We start from the raw sequence: 12,786 nt of genomic DNA, 5'->3' as shown, positions 1-12,786 counted from the left end.
AACGCCGTCAGGGGAGTGCTGTGCTGGCACAGCCCAGCGCAAATATGCTGCTCACCCGCGCTAACGTCACCGGGACCGCAGCAAGCAGAGAAAGCTGGGGGCGGGAACCGAGGTCCTCTCACAGTTAGATGGCACCTGAGCAGGTGATTTGGGGGGCCTAAGCTTTATCATTAGATGCCGAGAGGGCAACGAGATGTTCTGGATGGTAATAGGAAACGAAGTATTAAAGGCTGATATTATGTTGGAGAATTCACGGTAGTAGAATATTGCCTTGCTCAAACAGGTGAGGTCTGGCTTCTCTAACTCGATGCCTCTTCGTGCTTGATGGCGGGAGAGCAAAACTCATTTCGAGTTATGCCAAGCTGTCATCTACCTGAATACTGCAATAAGAACAGTAGCAATCATTTGGACTCCCTTTCCATGGAAACACTCGAGACAGAAATGACCACCGCCACTCTGAAACGAGTACAAACAATAGTTTTATCCTACTTACTTATTAGTTATTCTTCTTTGATTAAATTTTGAGAAGTTTCTGTATACAAAGGCACTACAGAAAACAAAATAAGTAGCTCCAAAAGATGGCCTTTGCTTCCACCCCAGGATTTTCACAAGTTGGAGAGAGACCAGGGGAATGCCAAAATTCCTATTTCTCCTCTTGCTATTTCCATTCCTATAGATGCTGCTATAACAACAACATCCAACAGCTTTTGTACCAACTGTACGACCATTTTAGAGGTACTGAGCTTTTTTTTTTTCCTATGGGAGGAGCTTATCATTACCTCTCCTTTGACTGTTTTTTCTTTCTGGGAATAAGAGGAAGTAAATGATCTAAGACCAAAGACACCACAATAACATCCCCACCCAGAAGGCCATCTATTCAGGGCGCGTAAATCACTATCCCTCTCGAAACATCAGTGAAAATCTGCAGATTTACAGCAGTAATGACCTAGCTCCAAAGCATTTCTACAAATAATAACAAAAAACAAACAACAACAACAACAATGCTGCTGCAGGCTGCAGTGAACCATCCCTTTTCCAGTCTACTGCTACCAATCCAAGCTCTGGCATACTTTGATTTTGTTCAGTGTGTAAGTTCCCAGTACATTATATATTGATCCTCTGCTATTTTTGTTCATCAGCCAGCACATGCAGCAAAGCAGGTGTATGTGTATACATACACATGTGTGTGTGTGAGTATACATGTGTACCCATTCCTCCCAGACTTGTTTATATAAAACCAGCAAAAGAATGGAATTTGTCCTACTCGTAATAACAGCACTAACACCTTGTTTTTGTGTAATATTACAATATTAGCTGGTTTACCTTTGTTATTGAATCACAAGACTGTAATTATCAACCTGATCACATGAATGCTTCTCACTTCCATGAATTTGCTCCTCCAATCAGTAGTACTTCAAGAGACATAATACAGCACAAGAGAATGAAAAACTGGTGACCCACTAGTGGAAGTGCCTCTTTTTGCAGCGGAAAGCCTTGTAGGATGACATGAGCAAATCAGGTCAGAAAATTTTCCTTTGCTGTAGTCCTAACACTGTGTTCCCACCATTTCAGTGGAAAAGTCCATTACTTCCTTCCAATTCAAAGAGGTTAAGAAAAGAACAAGAGAAAGCATCTGCTATGTATAGGAATAATTTTCTTTAAAGAATCAGACTTATGATGGAAGAGAAAAATATTTTTCAGGAATCCAGGTTAAATAACGACCAAGCGTGTTTCATTCCATACTCACGGAATCACTTTACAGTCACATTTCTGCCCTGGAAGCTTCGTGATTCTGTCTGTAGCTCACATCCCACCATCTATTATAGAAAAAAATGTGCAAGAAACCATTCAGAGATCATATGTTTTGTTTTTTTTTTTTGTCTTCCAAGCCTTTCATACCGTCTCCTACCAAATGAGCCTTCCGTTTTCATGTGACTTGTTCACCTCTAGGGGGATGAAGGAAGTTTAATCCTTATAATCCATTCACTCCTCTGCTTCAGCAACCAGTGAAAGTGCCACTGGTAGCACTTAATGCGTACATTGATGATTAGATTGATTCCATCACTTAATTTTCTATTGACCACTGAATGGGAAGTTACCTCCTTAAAACAAATTCTTTCTCTTTGAATAACCTGCGACAGGTGTGGACTGAAAGATAAAATTAAAATGGATGGCTGAGCCATGATTGCTTAACTCCCTGCTTTGTGGAGATTTCCCAAATAGCAAAAATGCCAAGTAAAAACCTAAAATGTCTGCCTAGCGCACAGTAGCCTTGCTGAAAAGCAATGTTCTTGAATTTTAAGGTTCTTCTGTTAATTCTTCAGTGCTGCACTAAGTGTTGTATGTAAAAACTATACAGTCTAAAAGGCAGAAAAAAAGATACAAGGTCTCAGGTAACATCCCAAGGGAGCTGATTATACATACATTTCAGAATGCAGTATTGGCTTGCCCTAGATGACTTCAAATTTTTCATTTAAATACTTGCCTAAAAATTGTTCCATGAAGACTTCTACAAATAGCCCATCCAGGGACAAGAAGTCAGGCCACACTGTCTGAGTACACCTTCAACCGCGGTGTCCAAACCAGTTTGTTTACTCCCACTGCTAAAGTCAGTGAGGTAAAGAACATCATCGCTTCTCTTCTGCCAGCACAACTCAAAGCATGCAGGTGATAAGCAGTTGATAGCAAATAGAACCAAACTACTCTGCTTCTAGTAAGGAGCCTGAAGAAAAGAACTTGATTAATGAAAACGGAAATTAAGATGACAAAAACCAGCAGCACTTTCAAAATGAGCCCACTGTAAATGTACCTATCCATTTCAGAATCCATTTTACTGATGCATGCAAATGCAGAATTAAGGGAGGGGATATCCAGGACTCCCGAGCCAAATTCCCCACTACTACACAGAACCAAATGTTGATGTTCTTTTCTGGATTTATCAAACTTCATTTAAAAAGAAATTTAAACTTCTTTCTCATTTGAAACCGCTCCAGAATATCAGTCGTCTGATAGTTAGAACTCTTCCTGTAATTTCCAGCAAACTGTGCTCATTATTCCCTTTACACGCATGTTTTGCTTGTTTACTCTAATCCTGAGCTCACATAATTATTCTCCTCCCCTATATAAAAACTGTGTAATTGTCACTTTTGTGTCTTTCTGTTAACAGTCTCTCTATTCCTCTTAACACCCGCGTGGTCCTTTTCTGCATCTGTTCCAATCCATTTATCTGAACGCAGGTGATAGTTGCGCTCCAGATAAGGTCTCGCTAATGCCATCTACTTTGACGTTAGTATTTTCTATACATATGGGAAACCCCTCCCCTAATACTTCCTAGGACACCATCTTTTTTTTAATTTTCTCAGCCACATCACATAGCAGTGTGCTATCATTCTGCTCCTGACTAATACATGGAGTACCAATTCACCACTAAAGCGATGAGCTCTTCTAGAATAAATTGCGATTACTTCTGTTTGCATCACTAAATCTCATCTAATTCTATTAATCTCAGTTTTGATTCACCTTGTTGGTACATGGATATTCCAATCCTCCTCTCTTATCGACGCAGTCCACCAGTTTTGTGTTTTAAGATTTTATCACCACAGTTCTACTTTTTTGCTAGTGTCACTAAGTAAAAAAAATTAAATAACTTCCAATATAGTCTTTGAAAAATCCAGTTCGCTGCCTCCTTTCCATCAGTACATTCTCTCACATACACTCACATAGTGCATTTCCTCCGTCTAGAAAATCCTAGCGTACAGTAACAAGTTAGTCTGGCACAGTCTGCTTTTGCTAAAACTACGTTGCACTTCGTCCCACCTTTCGTTTTTCTCTGTGTCTTTTATTTTGCCCTTCAAAAAACTGTTCTACAGCTAAGCTATGGCTATCAGATGAGATCATCTGTATTACATATCTTGTCTTTCCATTGGGTACCCTCAACTATTTGGCCCCCTTTACATGGAGCTTCCACTGTTTATAGAGTATTTAAAGTCAGACTGTACATTTTTGGAAAGGGGATATATTGTATTTATTTTGCTAATGCACTTCCATGGCTACTGAAATAAGAAAACAGAATTCAGTAAAATTCATTTCCTATTGAAGAACTGCGATGGTTCTTTTCAGACGGGAATAGAGTGGGCCATACGCTAATAAGTTTAAAACACATTACAATACGTTATTCACATTTTCCTTGTATTGAACCTTTATATTTTATTCTGGACTTGCTGATTTTGTATCTCAAGTCATCTTCAACAGCTCAACCAGGGGTTATAAAGCAAGCACTTGGTCACTTATCCCTTGTGTCTACCCAACAGTTTCTTTTATAAGCAAAACAGCATTTTTTTCTCCATTAGAACAATACCTTCTCTAAAAAAATACATATATATATATTTCATTTCTTTGCTATCTTTCTTCCGAGAATTACACCCATCTGCATGTACTTTAAGGACTGTACTTCAGCTGATGACCAGTGGTAAAATCTAACGTGCTTTCTGACACAAACACAAAAATGTGTGTAGACCTCCTCACATACCGCCTCTCAGAACTGAACTGTAACATGCGCAAGAGAAAACAAACCTCCTACGGCATATTTCCCTTTTTTGTTTGATCTCAGCAGTGTTATTTTCTTTGCACATCTTCATTTATTAGTTAACAAATAAATCATGTTTTCTTCTGCATTTCAAGAGGATTACTATTACCAATAAAAATAAACTACCTAACAAGAATCTTTCCCGTTCCATTCCTGTGAGAAGTTTAAGCGTGCTCAGCCCCAAGTTCAGCTAACTGCTGACGCATGGCACCACCACCTTTCAAGACGTGCCTTCAAAAACTAAGGAGGGGAAAAAAACCCAACCAACCAAAGTTTATCAAATTCACTTCAGACTGATTTATTTCACATGCTATTATTTATCATTCCTTTCATACATAAAATAAGGTACCTCCAGCTAATTAACAAATCCCTTTAAAACATCATAACATTTAACTAGACACTGATTTTGCACTTTGGGGACACTATTAGAATAAATTAAACGAACAGGTAATATTTTTCCTCTTTTTTCTCCCCTCTCTGCTTTGTCCTCAGAGAAAATACCGTGCTATCAGGTAGACTACCAAGTCCCGTTTGCTTCCTGGGTTTATCCCTCCATAACTTCAACAGATTTCAGCACTTTCATGCATCTTAATTCTTCCCTTTCACGTTAAGAAAAACCAAGAAAATAAAGCAAAACAAACAAACTTGTAGGTAAAGCCTGAGACCCCCTCCTGCCACGTGCAAGCGTTTGCTCCCCGAGCAAGCTGACTCCGGGGGAGGCCACAGGAAGGCTCGGCTCTTCGGTCTGATGCAGAGCTCACCAGAAAATGGAAGCAGCACTCGGCGGACGCTGCCAGCCCGTGAGCCACCTCTCGGCCGGGGCCCCGAGCAGCCACAGGGGCGGCGGGACGGCAGGAGCGCCCAGGGGACGCCGAGCCCCGAGCGGGAGCCACGCAGAGGAGCCGCATCTGTTGTTTAAGAAAAGCAAACTCCCGCTTGGGAGGACGAGGCTTTGGGGGAGCCCGCAGGGAGGCCCTGCCGGGCCGGGCCGGGCCGGTGCCCCGCCGCCCTGCGGCACGGTGCCGCAGCGGAGCGCGGCTGCCCGCCAGGCCAGGCCGAGCGCCACGCGGCCGCCGGGGCCGGCTTTCGGCCTGATCCTCCGCCCCCACCGCCGACGGGCCCTCGCCCGCCCGGTGGGGGCCCATGCCCGGGGCGCCCCGCCGCGCACGGCCGGCACCGCCGCGGGGAGCTCCCTCGCGGGCAGAAAGTGGCGGGGGGGGCCCAGCCGCCCGGCCCCCGCCCGCTCCCCGGCGGGCCGGCGCCTCCGCCGGCACCAGGGCAGCCTAGGGCCGGCCGGACACGCCCGGCCGGCTCCGGGGGAAAGGGGCAAACCCGCCACTGACCTGCCGGCGCCTGAGGCGGGCGGGCAGGCCGAGCCGGGCCGCGCCGCGCCAGCGCCCCGGGGCTGGTCCTCACGGAGCGGGGGACGAAGCCACCGCTCCTCGAGCGGCGCCGGCCGGGCAGGGGCAGCCCCAGCGCGGCGGCTGAGGGCAGGCGGGCCCGGGGCGCCCGGCCGGACCGCGCTCCCGCCTGGCGGGAGAGAGGCGGCCCGCCATGCCGGGTGGGCGCCGCGGCGGCGTTTACGACAGCTCCCGGCATGCCGCGGCGCCTACAACTCCCAGCCTGCCCGGCCCCGCCGCCGTTAACCCTCTGCGGCGCCGAGGCGCCGCCGCAGCCGCCGGCCTCTCGCTGCCCGCCCGGCCCCCCCCGCCCGTCGCAGCACTTCCTTGCGGCGGGCCCTCCGCCGCCAGGCCGCCCGGGGCCCGGCCCGGCTCCTCCGCGGCCCCCGGAGGAAGAGCCGCCCCCGGCCCGGCCCGGCCCGGCCCGGCGGCGGTGCTTGCTCCGAGGGGCCCGGCCCGGCCCGCTGATGCTGTGGCAGGGCTCTGTACTCCTGCATTGTGCTTTCTGGTCCCAGCTACTGCTGTTTGTTACTGGCGGCCGTGGTATTAATTGCCCGCTCCCTGCCAGTTAATAACAAGCAGGTGAAATACCTTCTTCCAACTGTTTGAGTTTTTTTCAATTTTTGTTTCAAAAGACAAATTGTAATAAGTAAATTAACTCAAAAATAGCCTTACGACCCCCAGAAAACTTTGGGACAAAGTTACCAGGAAATGCTGGGTTATCCTGCACTACAAGTAAGGTGAAAACTCAGTCACGCTATCATGTTTTGCCCTCCTTCCCATATACCCTTCATATAGGTGCTCAGTATACATGACTAACACAGACAGCACTTTTCCAGCTCCTCTGTTAAAATACGTAGCAAGTGATGTGCATACAACTAACTCGCTGGGAACTAAAAAAAAAAATAACCCGGAGAGTCAGAATCCATTTTTAAAGTAAGCAAGCGAGGGACGGGGGCAGACAGCCCAAGTTCAGGCAGAAGCAGCACCTCAGAGTGAAACCCACTGGGTCTCACCCGGCCCCCCTCCGCGGCTCAGCACCCGCGCCCCGAGACGCCCCCCGCGCGCACGCAGAGCTCGTCCCCTATACATCTATTTTATTTGCGATATTTTTTATGAAAGCCTCGTGCAGCAAATACAAGTCAAATGGCTCTAATTTGTAGTGCTACAAACTGTAACATGCTCAGACGTGTAACTGCCTGACAGACTACACAGAAATCTGGCTTATGCTCCAACCTCTGAAACAAATGCAAATATCCAGAAACATTCTGCTATTTCTCCAAAATTAAAATACTAAGTAAAACAAACCTACTGCCAGATTTTTTCATACAAATACTTCTTTTTAAAAAATAAATCACTACAAATTTATTATTTATTTCAGACCATAAACAACACAGAGGAAAGAAACACATATACGTTTTCCTTTTTTTAAAAAAAACCTTATCGATAAGAAAAGCACATATATAGCTCTTTTTTTTAAGTCTATTTTTTAATACCTTGTTCCTTAAATCAGCCTACAAGCCAACAGCTTTATCCAGAGAAAACACAATTGGAAAGCCTTTTTATGTTGTACTGTTTTTCAGACATTTACAGGAGGTTTTTAAAGACAATTCACAGCCATGCTATTCCAAACGGCACAAATACAATTATTTAGAATTTATTCCTTACTGTGGCAATTTTTACTTTGGCATATTTTTCAAAATTTCCTGGGAAAACACGATCAATTGCCATCTAGCTTAACGCACCTACACTGTTACCTCTTTCTCTACATTTTCTCTTTAAAAATCAACCACAAACATTTTAGAAGTATTTTACATATATATAATAAAGTCTTAAAAAGGACACTACCACAAGAGAAATGCTGAAAACCAAACTGAAGGTGTAAATGACCTCCTCCCATGTTCCAGACGTACCTACAAAATCCCTGTTCACTGGTACAGGATTATACTTTCCATTATGAGTTCGGCCTTCTTATATTTTGTACTATTTCAACGCCCCAAATTTATAGATTTTTAAAATTGGCATGTTAAAAAGGCTTTATTTAAGGATTTCAATGAAAATAGTGTTATGTTTTGTCATATTACCATAATCCCTCTTTTTAAATCACTTAGAATTTCAGTATAACCTAATTAAGTAATTTTAAGTAAGTCTTAACCCAAATACATAGATCTAATAAAAATGTATTTTGCAAACAGGGAAAAAGGACTTCTAAAATGGATTCCTCAGGTATGAACAAAGAAGCTCAAACATTTTCTGCCCACAAACTTTGAGATCTGAACTATTTCACAGCACTTACATTTAAAAACCAAAATACTTCTAAGAAAACAAATTTCACCAAATATCAAGCATAATGTTTCATTCCAATTTTACTTGTTTATTCCTTTTATATTGAAAATAAATCTTTCATTTTTCCTTGCCAAAAAGGAGGGAGACTAGGGGAAGAAAAATACTGAAAAATCCTAGCTACCTATCTTCACGTATTGTTTATCTCAAAGCTCTTCTAACAGCAGTTTATATTGTTTTTAGATATTGTGTATTATTTTGCCACTGGAAATATTATTATTTGGATTTTTGCTTTTTAAAAGGCTACAGAACAACATTATACATTTTAGAGACTTCTAACCATTTTTAATCTCTCTCTTTTTTAAATGCTACAAACATCCCATTTGGTAAATGGAATTTACATTTGTCTCTTGTCTAAATTATCAGAGCTGAATCAACAATTCAAAACAGAAAGAACAAGTGATGTACCACAATACAACAGCAAGTCCAACACTTAACACAGCTCCTCTCTCTATGGGTGTATAATAAGCTTACACAAAGTATAAAATATCTCAGAAATATAGCCTCTTTCCTGATCAGAAAATTTTACTTATTGACTAATCTGACCTCAAGGAGTTGCATTTTCTCAAAAAGCATCCTATCTATAGTTTTATGCCATTTACTGACTCTTGCTTAATTAACCAGCATGCTTTAAAACCAAGTATCGTTCCTTCAACTTAATCAAAACAGACTATTTTTAATTGCTACCACATCAAATATATTTGTCAACACAATAAAGCCACGTACAATTAGAAAGAACTAATTTTTTCAGCCCTGTCTTTGACCAACCACAAATTACAGCATCCACTTCCAATTTATTTGCTATTCTGATATGAGGTGAACTGAAACACACACCACAGCTCAGAAATACATCTATCTTTCTATAACATCCTATCATTTGCATCTTTTAATGGGAAAATCCAGTATACCACTGTCAGCACTGCTGTTCTCCTGCAACCGACCAGACTTCAGAAGGACTTGGCATTAACTTCCCTCCTTCACAACACTTTGCCTCCTCACCTCTCTCAAAATAAACCAAAAATATTTGAGTTTGTCTGAAATGTCAATAAACTCCAAAACCGAAAAGGCCAAAAGGTCAGGTATTATTTAATCCAAACAGAAAAGTTATTTTCTCTCTATCGCGAAAGCCGTCAGTAACAGCACCTTACCTGAGAAGTGATGCTCGCTTCCCTTGGACGGCCGTCCTTCTGTCCAGAACAGGGGCTGTGCCGCGCTCCCTATAACATAAGAGAGAATAGATTAAAATTATTGTATCCTTAGACCCATTTCTGCACATTCAAATTATCTCACCCTGACAAGGCTTTGTATCTCTTGGTCTGAAAAGCATTTTAAAAACTCCTATTACATTCTAATTAGAGTCCTCAAAATTGTTTTTGATAAGTCAGGTACACACATCAAAATTTAGCTCGATACATGGTCAATCGAAGTACTAGATTGTCCAGACCTGGCTTTCAGTTCTTAGAGGCCTGTATACTGCTGCATGCTCCATCTTATTAGCAACATTTAATCTGCAAATGGCATGATCTTATATTAAAAAAGAAGAAAATAATTTATTTTACATATATTGAAATCTAATTTTTTTTTAAAAGCCATTTACATGAGGGACAGAGTCCTGAGATATTCCTTCCTACGGCAACTTTTCCCTCCCCTGCTTTAAAAGCTGAATACCTTCTCAGATAAATATGGTGTTTGCTTTACCCGTTTTTCTGTGATTTGTGTTATTGTGGACTTATTTGTGATGCTGCAGAATTTACACAGGCCTGTAGTTTTGAGACTTCTATCTCTTCCCTTCACCTGCGAGGAAGATACCAGCTAAAATCACTGTCTATACACCATTTTTATGCCCTTTTTCCCTCTACACTTGTTCAAACAAATGTGAGAGGAAAAAAAGTTAAGATAATGAGTACAAATTCATGGCGGACTACATTTCCAAAAAAACCCCTTGTTTCAGTTTGTCATTTAATAAGCATTATCAATGTAAGTCATGGTCAGAAAGCCTCAGCACTGTAGGATGTAGTATTTATGACTAAACTGCCTTTTTTTTTTTTTTTCTTTTAAAAGAAAAAGGATCTGCCTGTGTTGAAATCTTTTCTTCCATCTTTTACCCTCCTCCTTCCACATATTTTACCCTCCTCATACTGCTTAGATCCTAGCAGACTGTTGCCACACATGTATTTTTCCACCCGATTTCCTAGACATTGACAAATGTGAACCAAGGAAGCATTTTGCACAATGTTAACTTATCTAAACCATTTCTTTCGTCCATCCTCTCTTTTTCTCCATGGCACCCTATGCTTCTTTTTACCCTCTGCTGTTGCTTTGTTTGGTCTTTGCCCACTTTTCTGTACATTTGTCTCCTGCTGATCCTATTAGACCAGGCAGGAAGAACTGAATGTCTCTCTCCCATTTGCTATGCTGTCTCTAATTTTTTAGTGTTTTACAGATTAAATACATTCTACCGTCATTTTCATATATTTTTAAAGATACTTTCCCCCCCCCCCCTTCTCTAGGAACTTGCTGATTACAGTCACCCATACTTTTGCAAAGCAAGGTGAGCCCTGTCCTGCTCTAGTACATGCTCCTGTCAGCATACTAAGTGTAAATGACTTGCAAGGCTGTGATGCAAAGCATGAAAAAAGAAAAGGGGGTAACATGTAGAGATGCCCCTTAACATCATCAAGAAAAAACAGACATTTTTAACTGATTCTGACTTTTTAAAGAGATACTATCAAGATAAAACACCTATCTTAGAGGAAACCTTTATCTAGATCACTAGCAACACTTTTCTACACTAATAAAAGTAAAGAAAATTTTAAAATTCGAATTTACTGTTCAGCATCACCTGTTTAGGATTTACTTTGCTGCATTTCACTCAGCCTGGGGAGTGAAAGTTGCCTGTTGGTTTCACTTTTGTTCTCAGCCAGTTTCACTTTCATGCACTGGCAGAATCTTTCATATTTTCAGTTCAGCAATGTTAAAGAAGACATTTACATTTTTAAACAATCCTCACTACACTTATAGTATGAACAATTCATGTCCATCTCTTTCTCAGGACACACTAAGAAAACATAATTTGGGAGCCTAAATGTAATGGGCAGCATCCTTCTAAAGGAGCAGCTTTCACCTGTCTCATGTTAGGTTGTGGTCTGCTCCTTCTTTCCCTGAAATCAATAGAAAATGTGCCATTAACTTCACTGACAGCAGGATCAGGCCTCTGGGTCTGTAATCTGCAACAAAAGAATGCCACATGCAGACCAATATAGTCCTTATAACATACGATGTTTGCCTTCAATTATTCTCCTATGCAAACTCAAGGGAAAAAAACAACCCCTGCATTTGCCCTTCTGTATGCTTTTAAGTTAGCGATAAATACCCTTCTTGACATAGGCGGTAGGAAATCAGGGGGCATCTATCCACTTTGGTTTGCATGGGGAGGAAAACACTGTATCTCCCTGCTACCAATTGCGAATAACTATTTCTCCTCCTTGTGCTGAGCCCAGGCTATATAAAACACTCCCCGATACAGAACCGTTACCGTCTTGCGCCAGGACCTTGATTAATCAAAGTTTCCAAAGCATATGCTTCTGCAACCTTCATTTTTTTCAGGATAAACCACAATGCTTTCATAAACTAGAACTACCAACAGCAGAAAAAAAAAATGGCTTCCATTTACATTTTAAAAACCTGTATCTTCCCTTCTATATTACCTTCCCCTCTCTATGGCACAGACTCCAAAACGCAGCCGTGAACTCACACATATGTGTAAGGCGGGCACACATACATGCAAGGAAATATTCCTCTAGCTACCAAAGCACTGCAGTTTCTGTCTTTGTAGACATAAGGGTTTCTGAGACATTGAGACTTAATGGAAAGACTTAAGGGTTTATAGGAGCCACGCAACATTCACTTTTTCAACTTCTTTCCTAGCAATTCTGTGTCCCAGAAGCACACAGAGAAACTGTCACTAGCTGCTTACAGAAATTACTGTCCTGTTTACATGCCAAAAGTTAAATCTTAAAAGCTTACGTATGCAACTCCTGTGAGAATACTTCTATCGCCGTTTCATTTACCCTACTGTTTTATTTCACCATATGAAACGTGAATAAAAATGGGGAATTGCATTGTGATCATGTATCCACCCGCTTCACAGACACACACTTTTCTATCCAAGTAGCCTGTGGTACTATATATTTGACTTATATTATCATGTCACGCGTCTAGACACGAGCAGCTTCCACAGCACCACGTAGCACATGTTCCCGTTTTCTCTTTTCCTGGATGCCACTACGCAGAAGAGGAGTAACCGCGCTCTCAAAGAATTTCTCTCCGCCTTCCTTCTCTACCTCCACCTCTCCTCTCCTTCCCCAGAAGACATCTTTTGTCTTTCCACGGCCAATTCAATATGAGACTTACACATACACTTAATTCCAAGCATATAAACACACACTCTGTGTTCAG

At 42.1% G+C, this 12,786-nt stretch overlaps 1 protein-coding gene across 1 annotated transcript in view; it reads right to left on the bottom strand.

The window, feature by feature from the left end:
* LOC148057128 (uncharacterized) overlaps positions 1-12,786 on the bottom strand; it is a 64,035-nt gene that overhangs the window by 5,130 nt on the left and 46,119 nt on the right. Inside the window, exon 4 of the mRNA XM_087746671.1 lies at positions 9,477-9,545. Within this exon, the coding sequence (XP_087602797.1) occupies positions 9,477-9,545 (69 nt within the window). The remainder of the gene's footprint in view (positions 1-9,476; positions 9,546-12,786) is intronic.

The sequence above is a fragment of the Nipponia nippon genome, unplaced genomic scaffold (assembly GCF_047370975.1).
Source record: "Nipponia nippon isolate SJK-2023a ecotype South Korea unplaced genomic scaffold, ASM4737097v1 scaffold_10, whole genome shotgun sequence".
In the NCBI taxonomy this organism is placed as follows: Eukaryota; Metazoa; Chordata; class Aves; order Pelecaniformes; family Threskiornithidae; genus Nipponia; species Nipponia nippon.
Note: the sequence above shows the minus strand (reverse complement) of the source record. Positions and strands in the feature narration are given on the sequence as shown.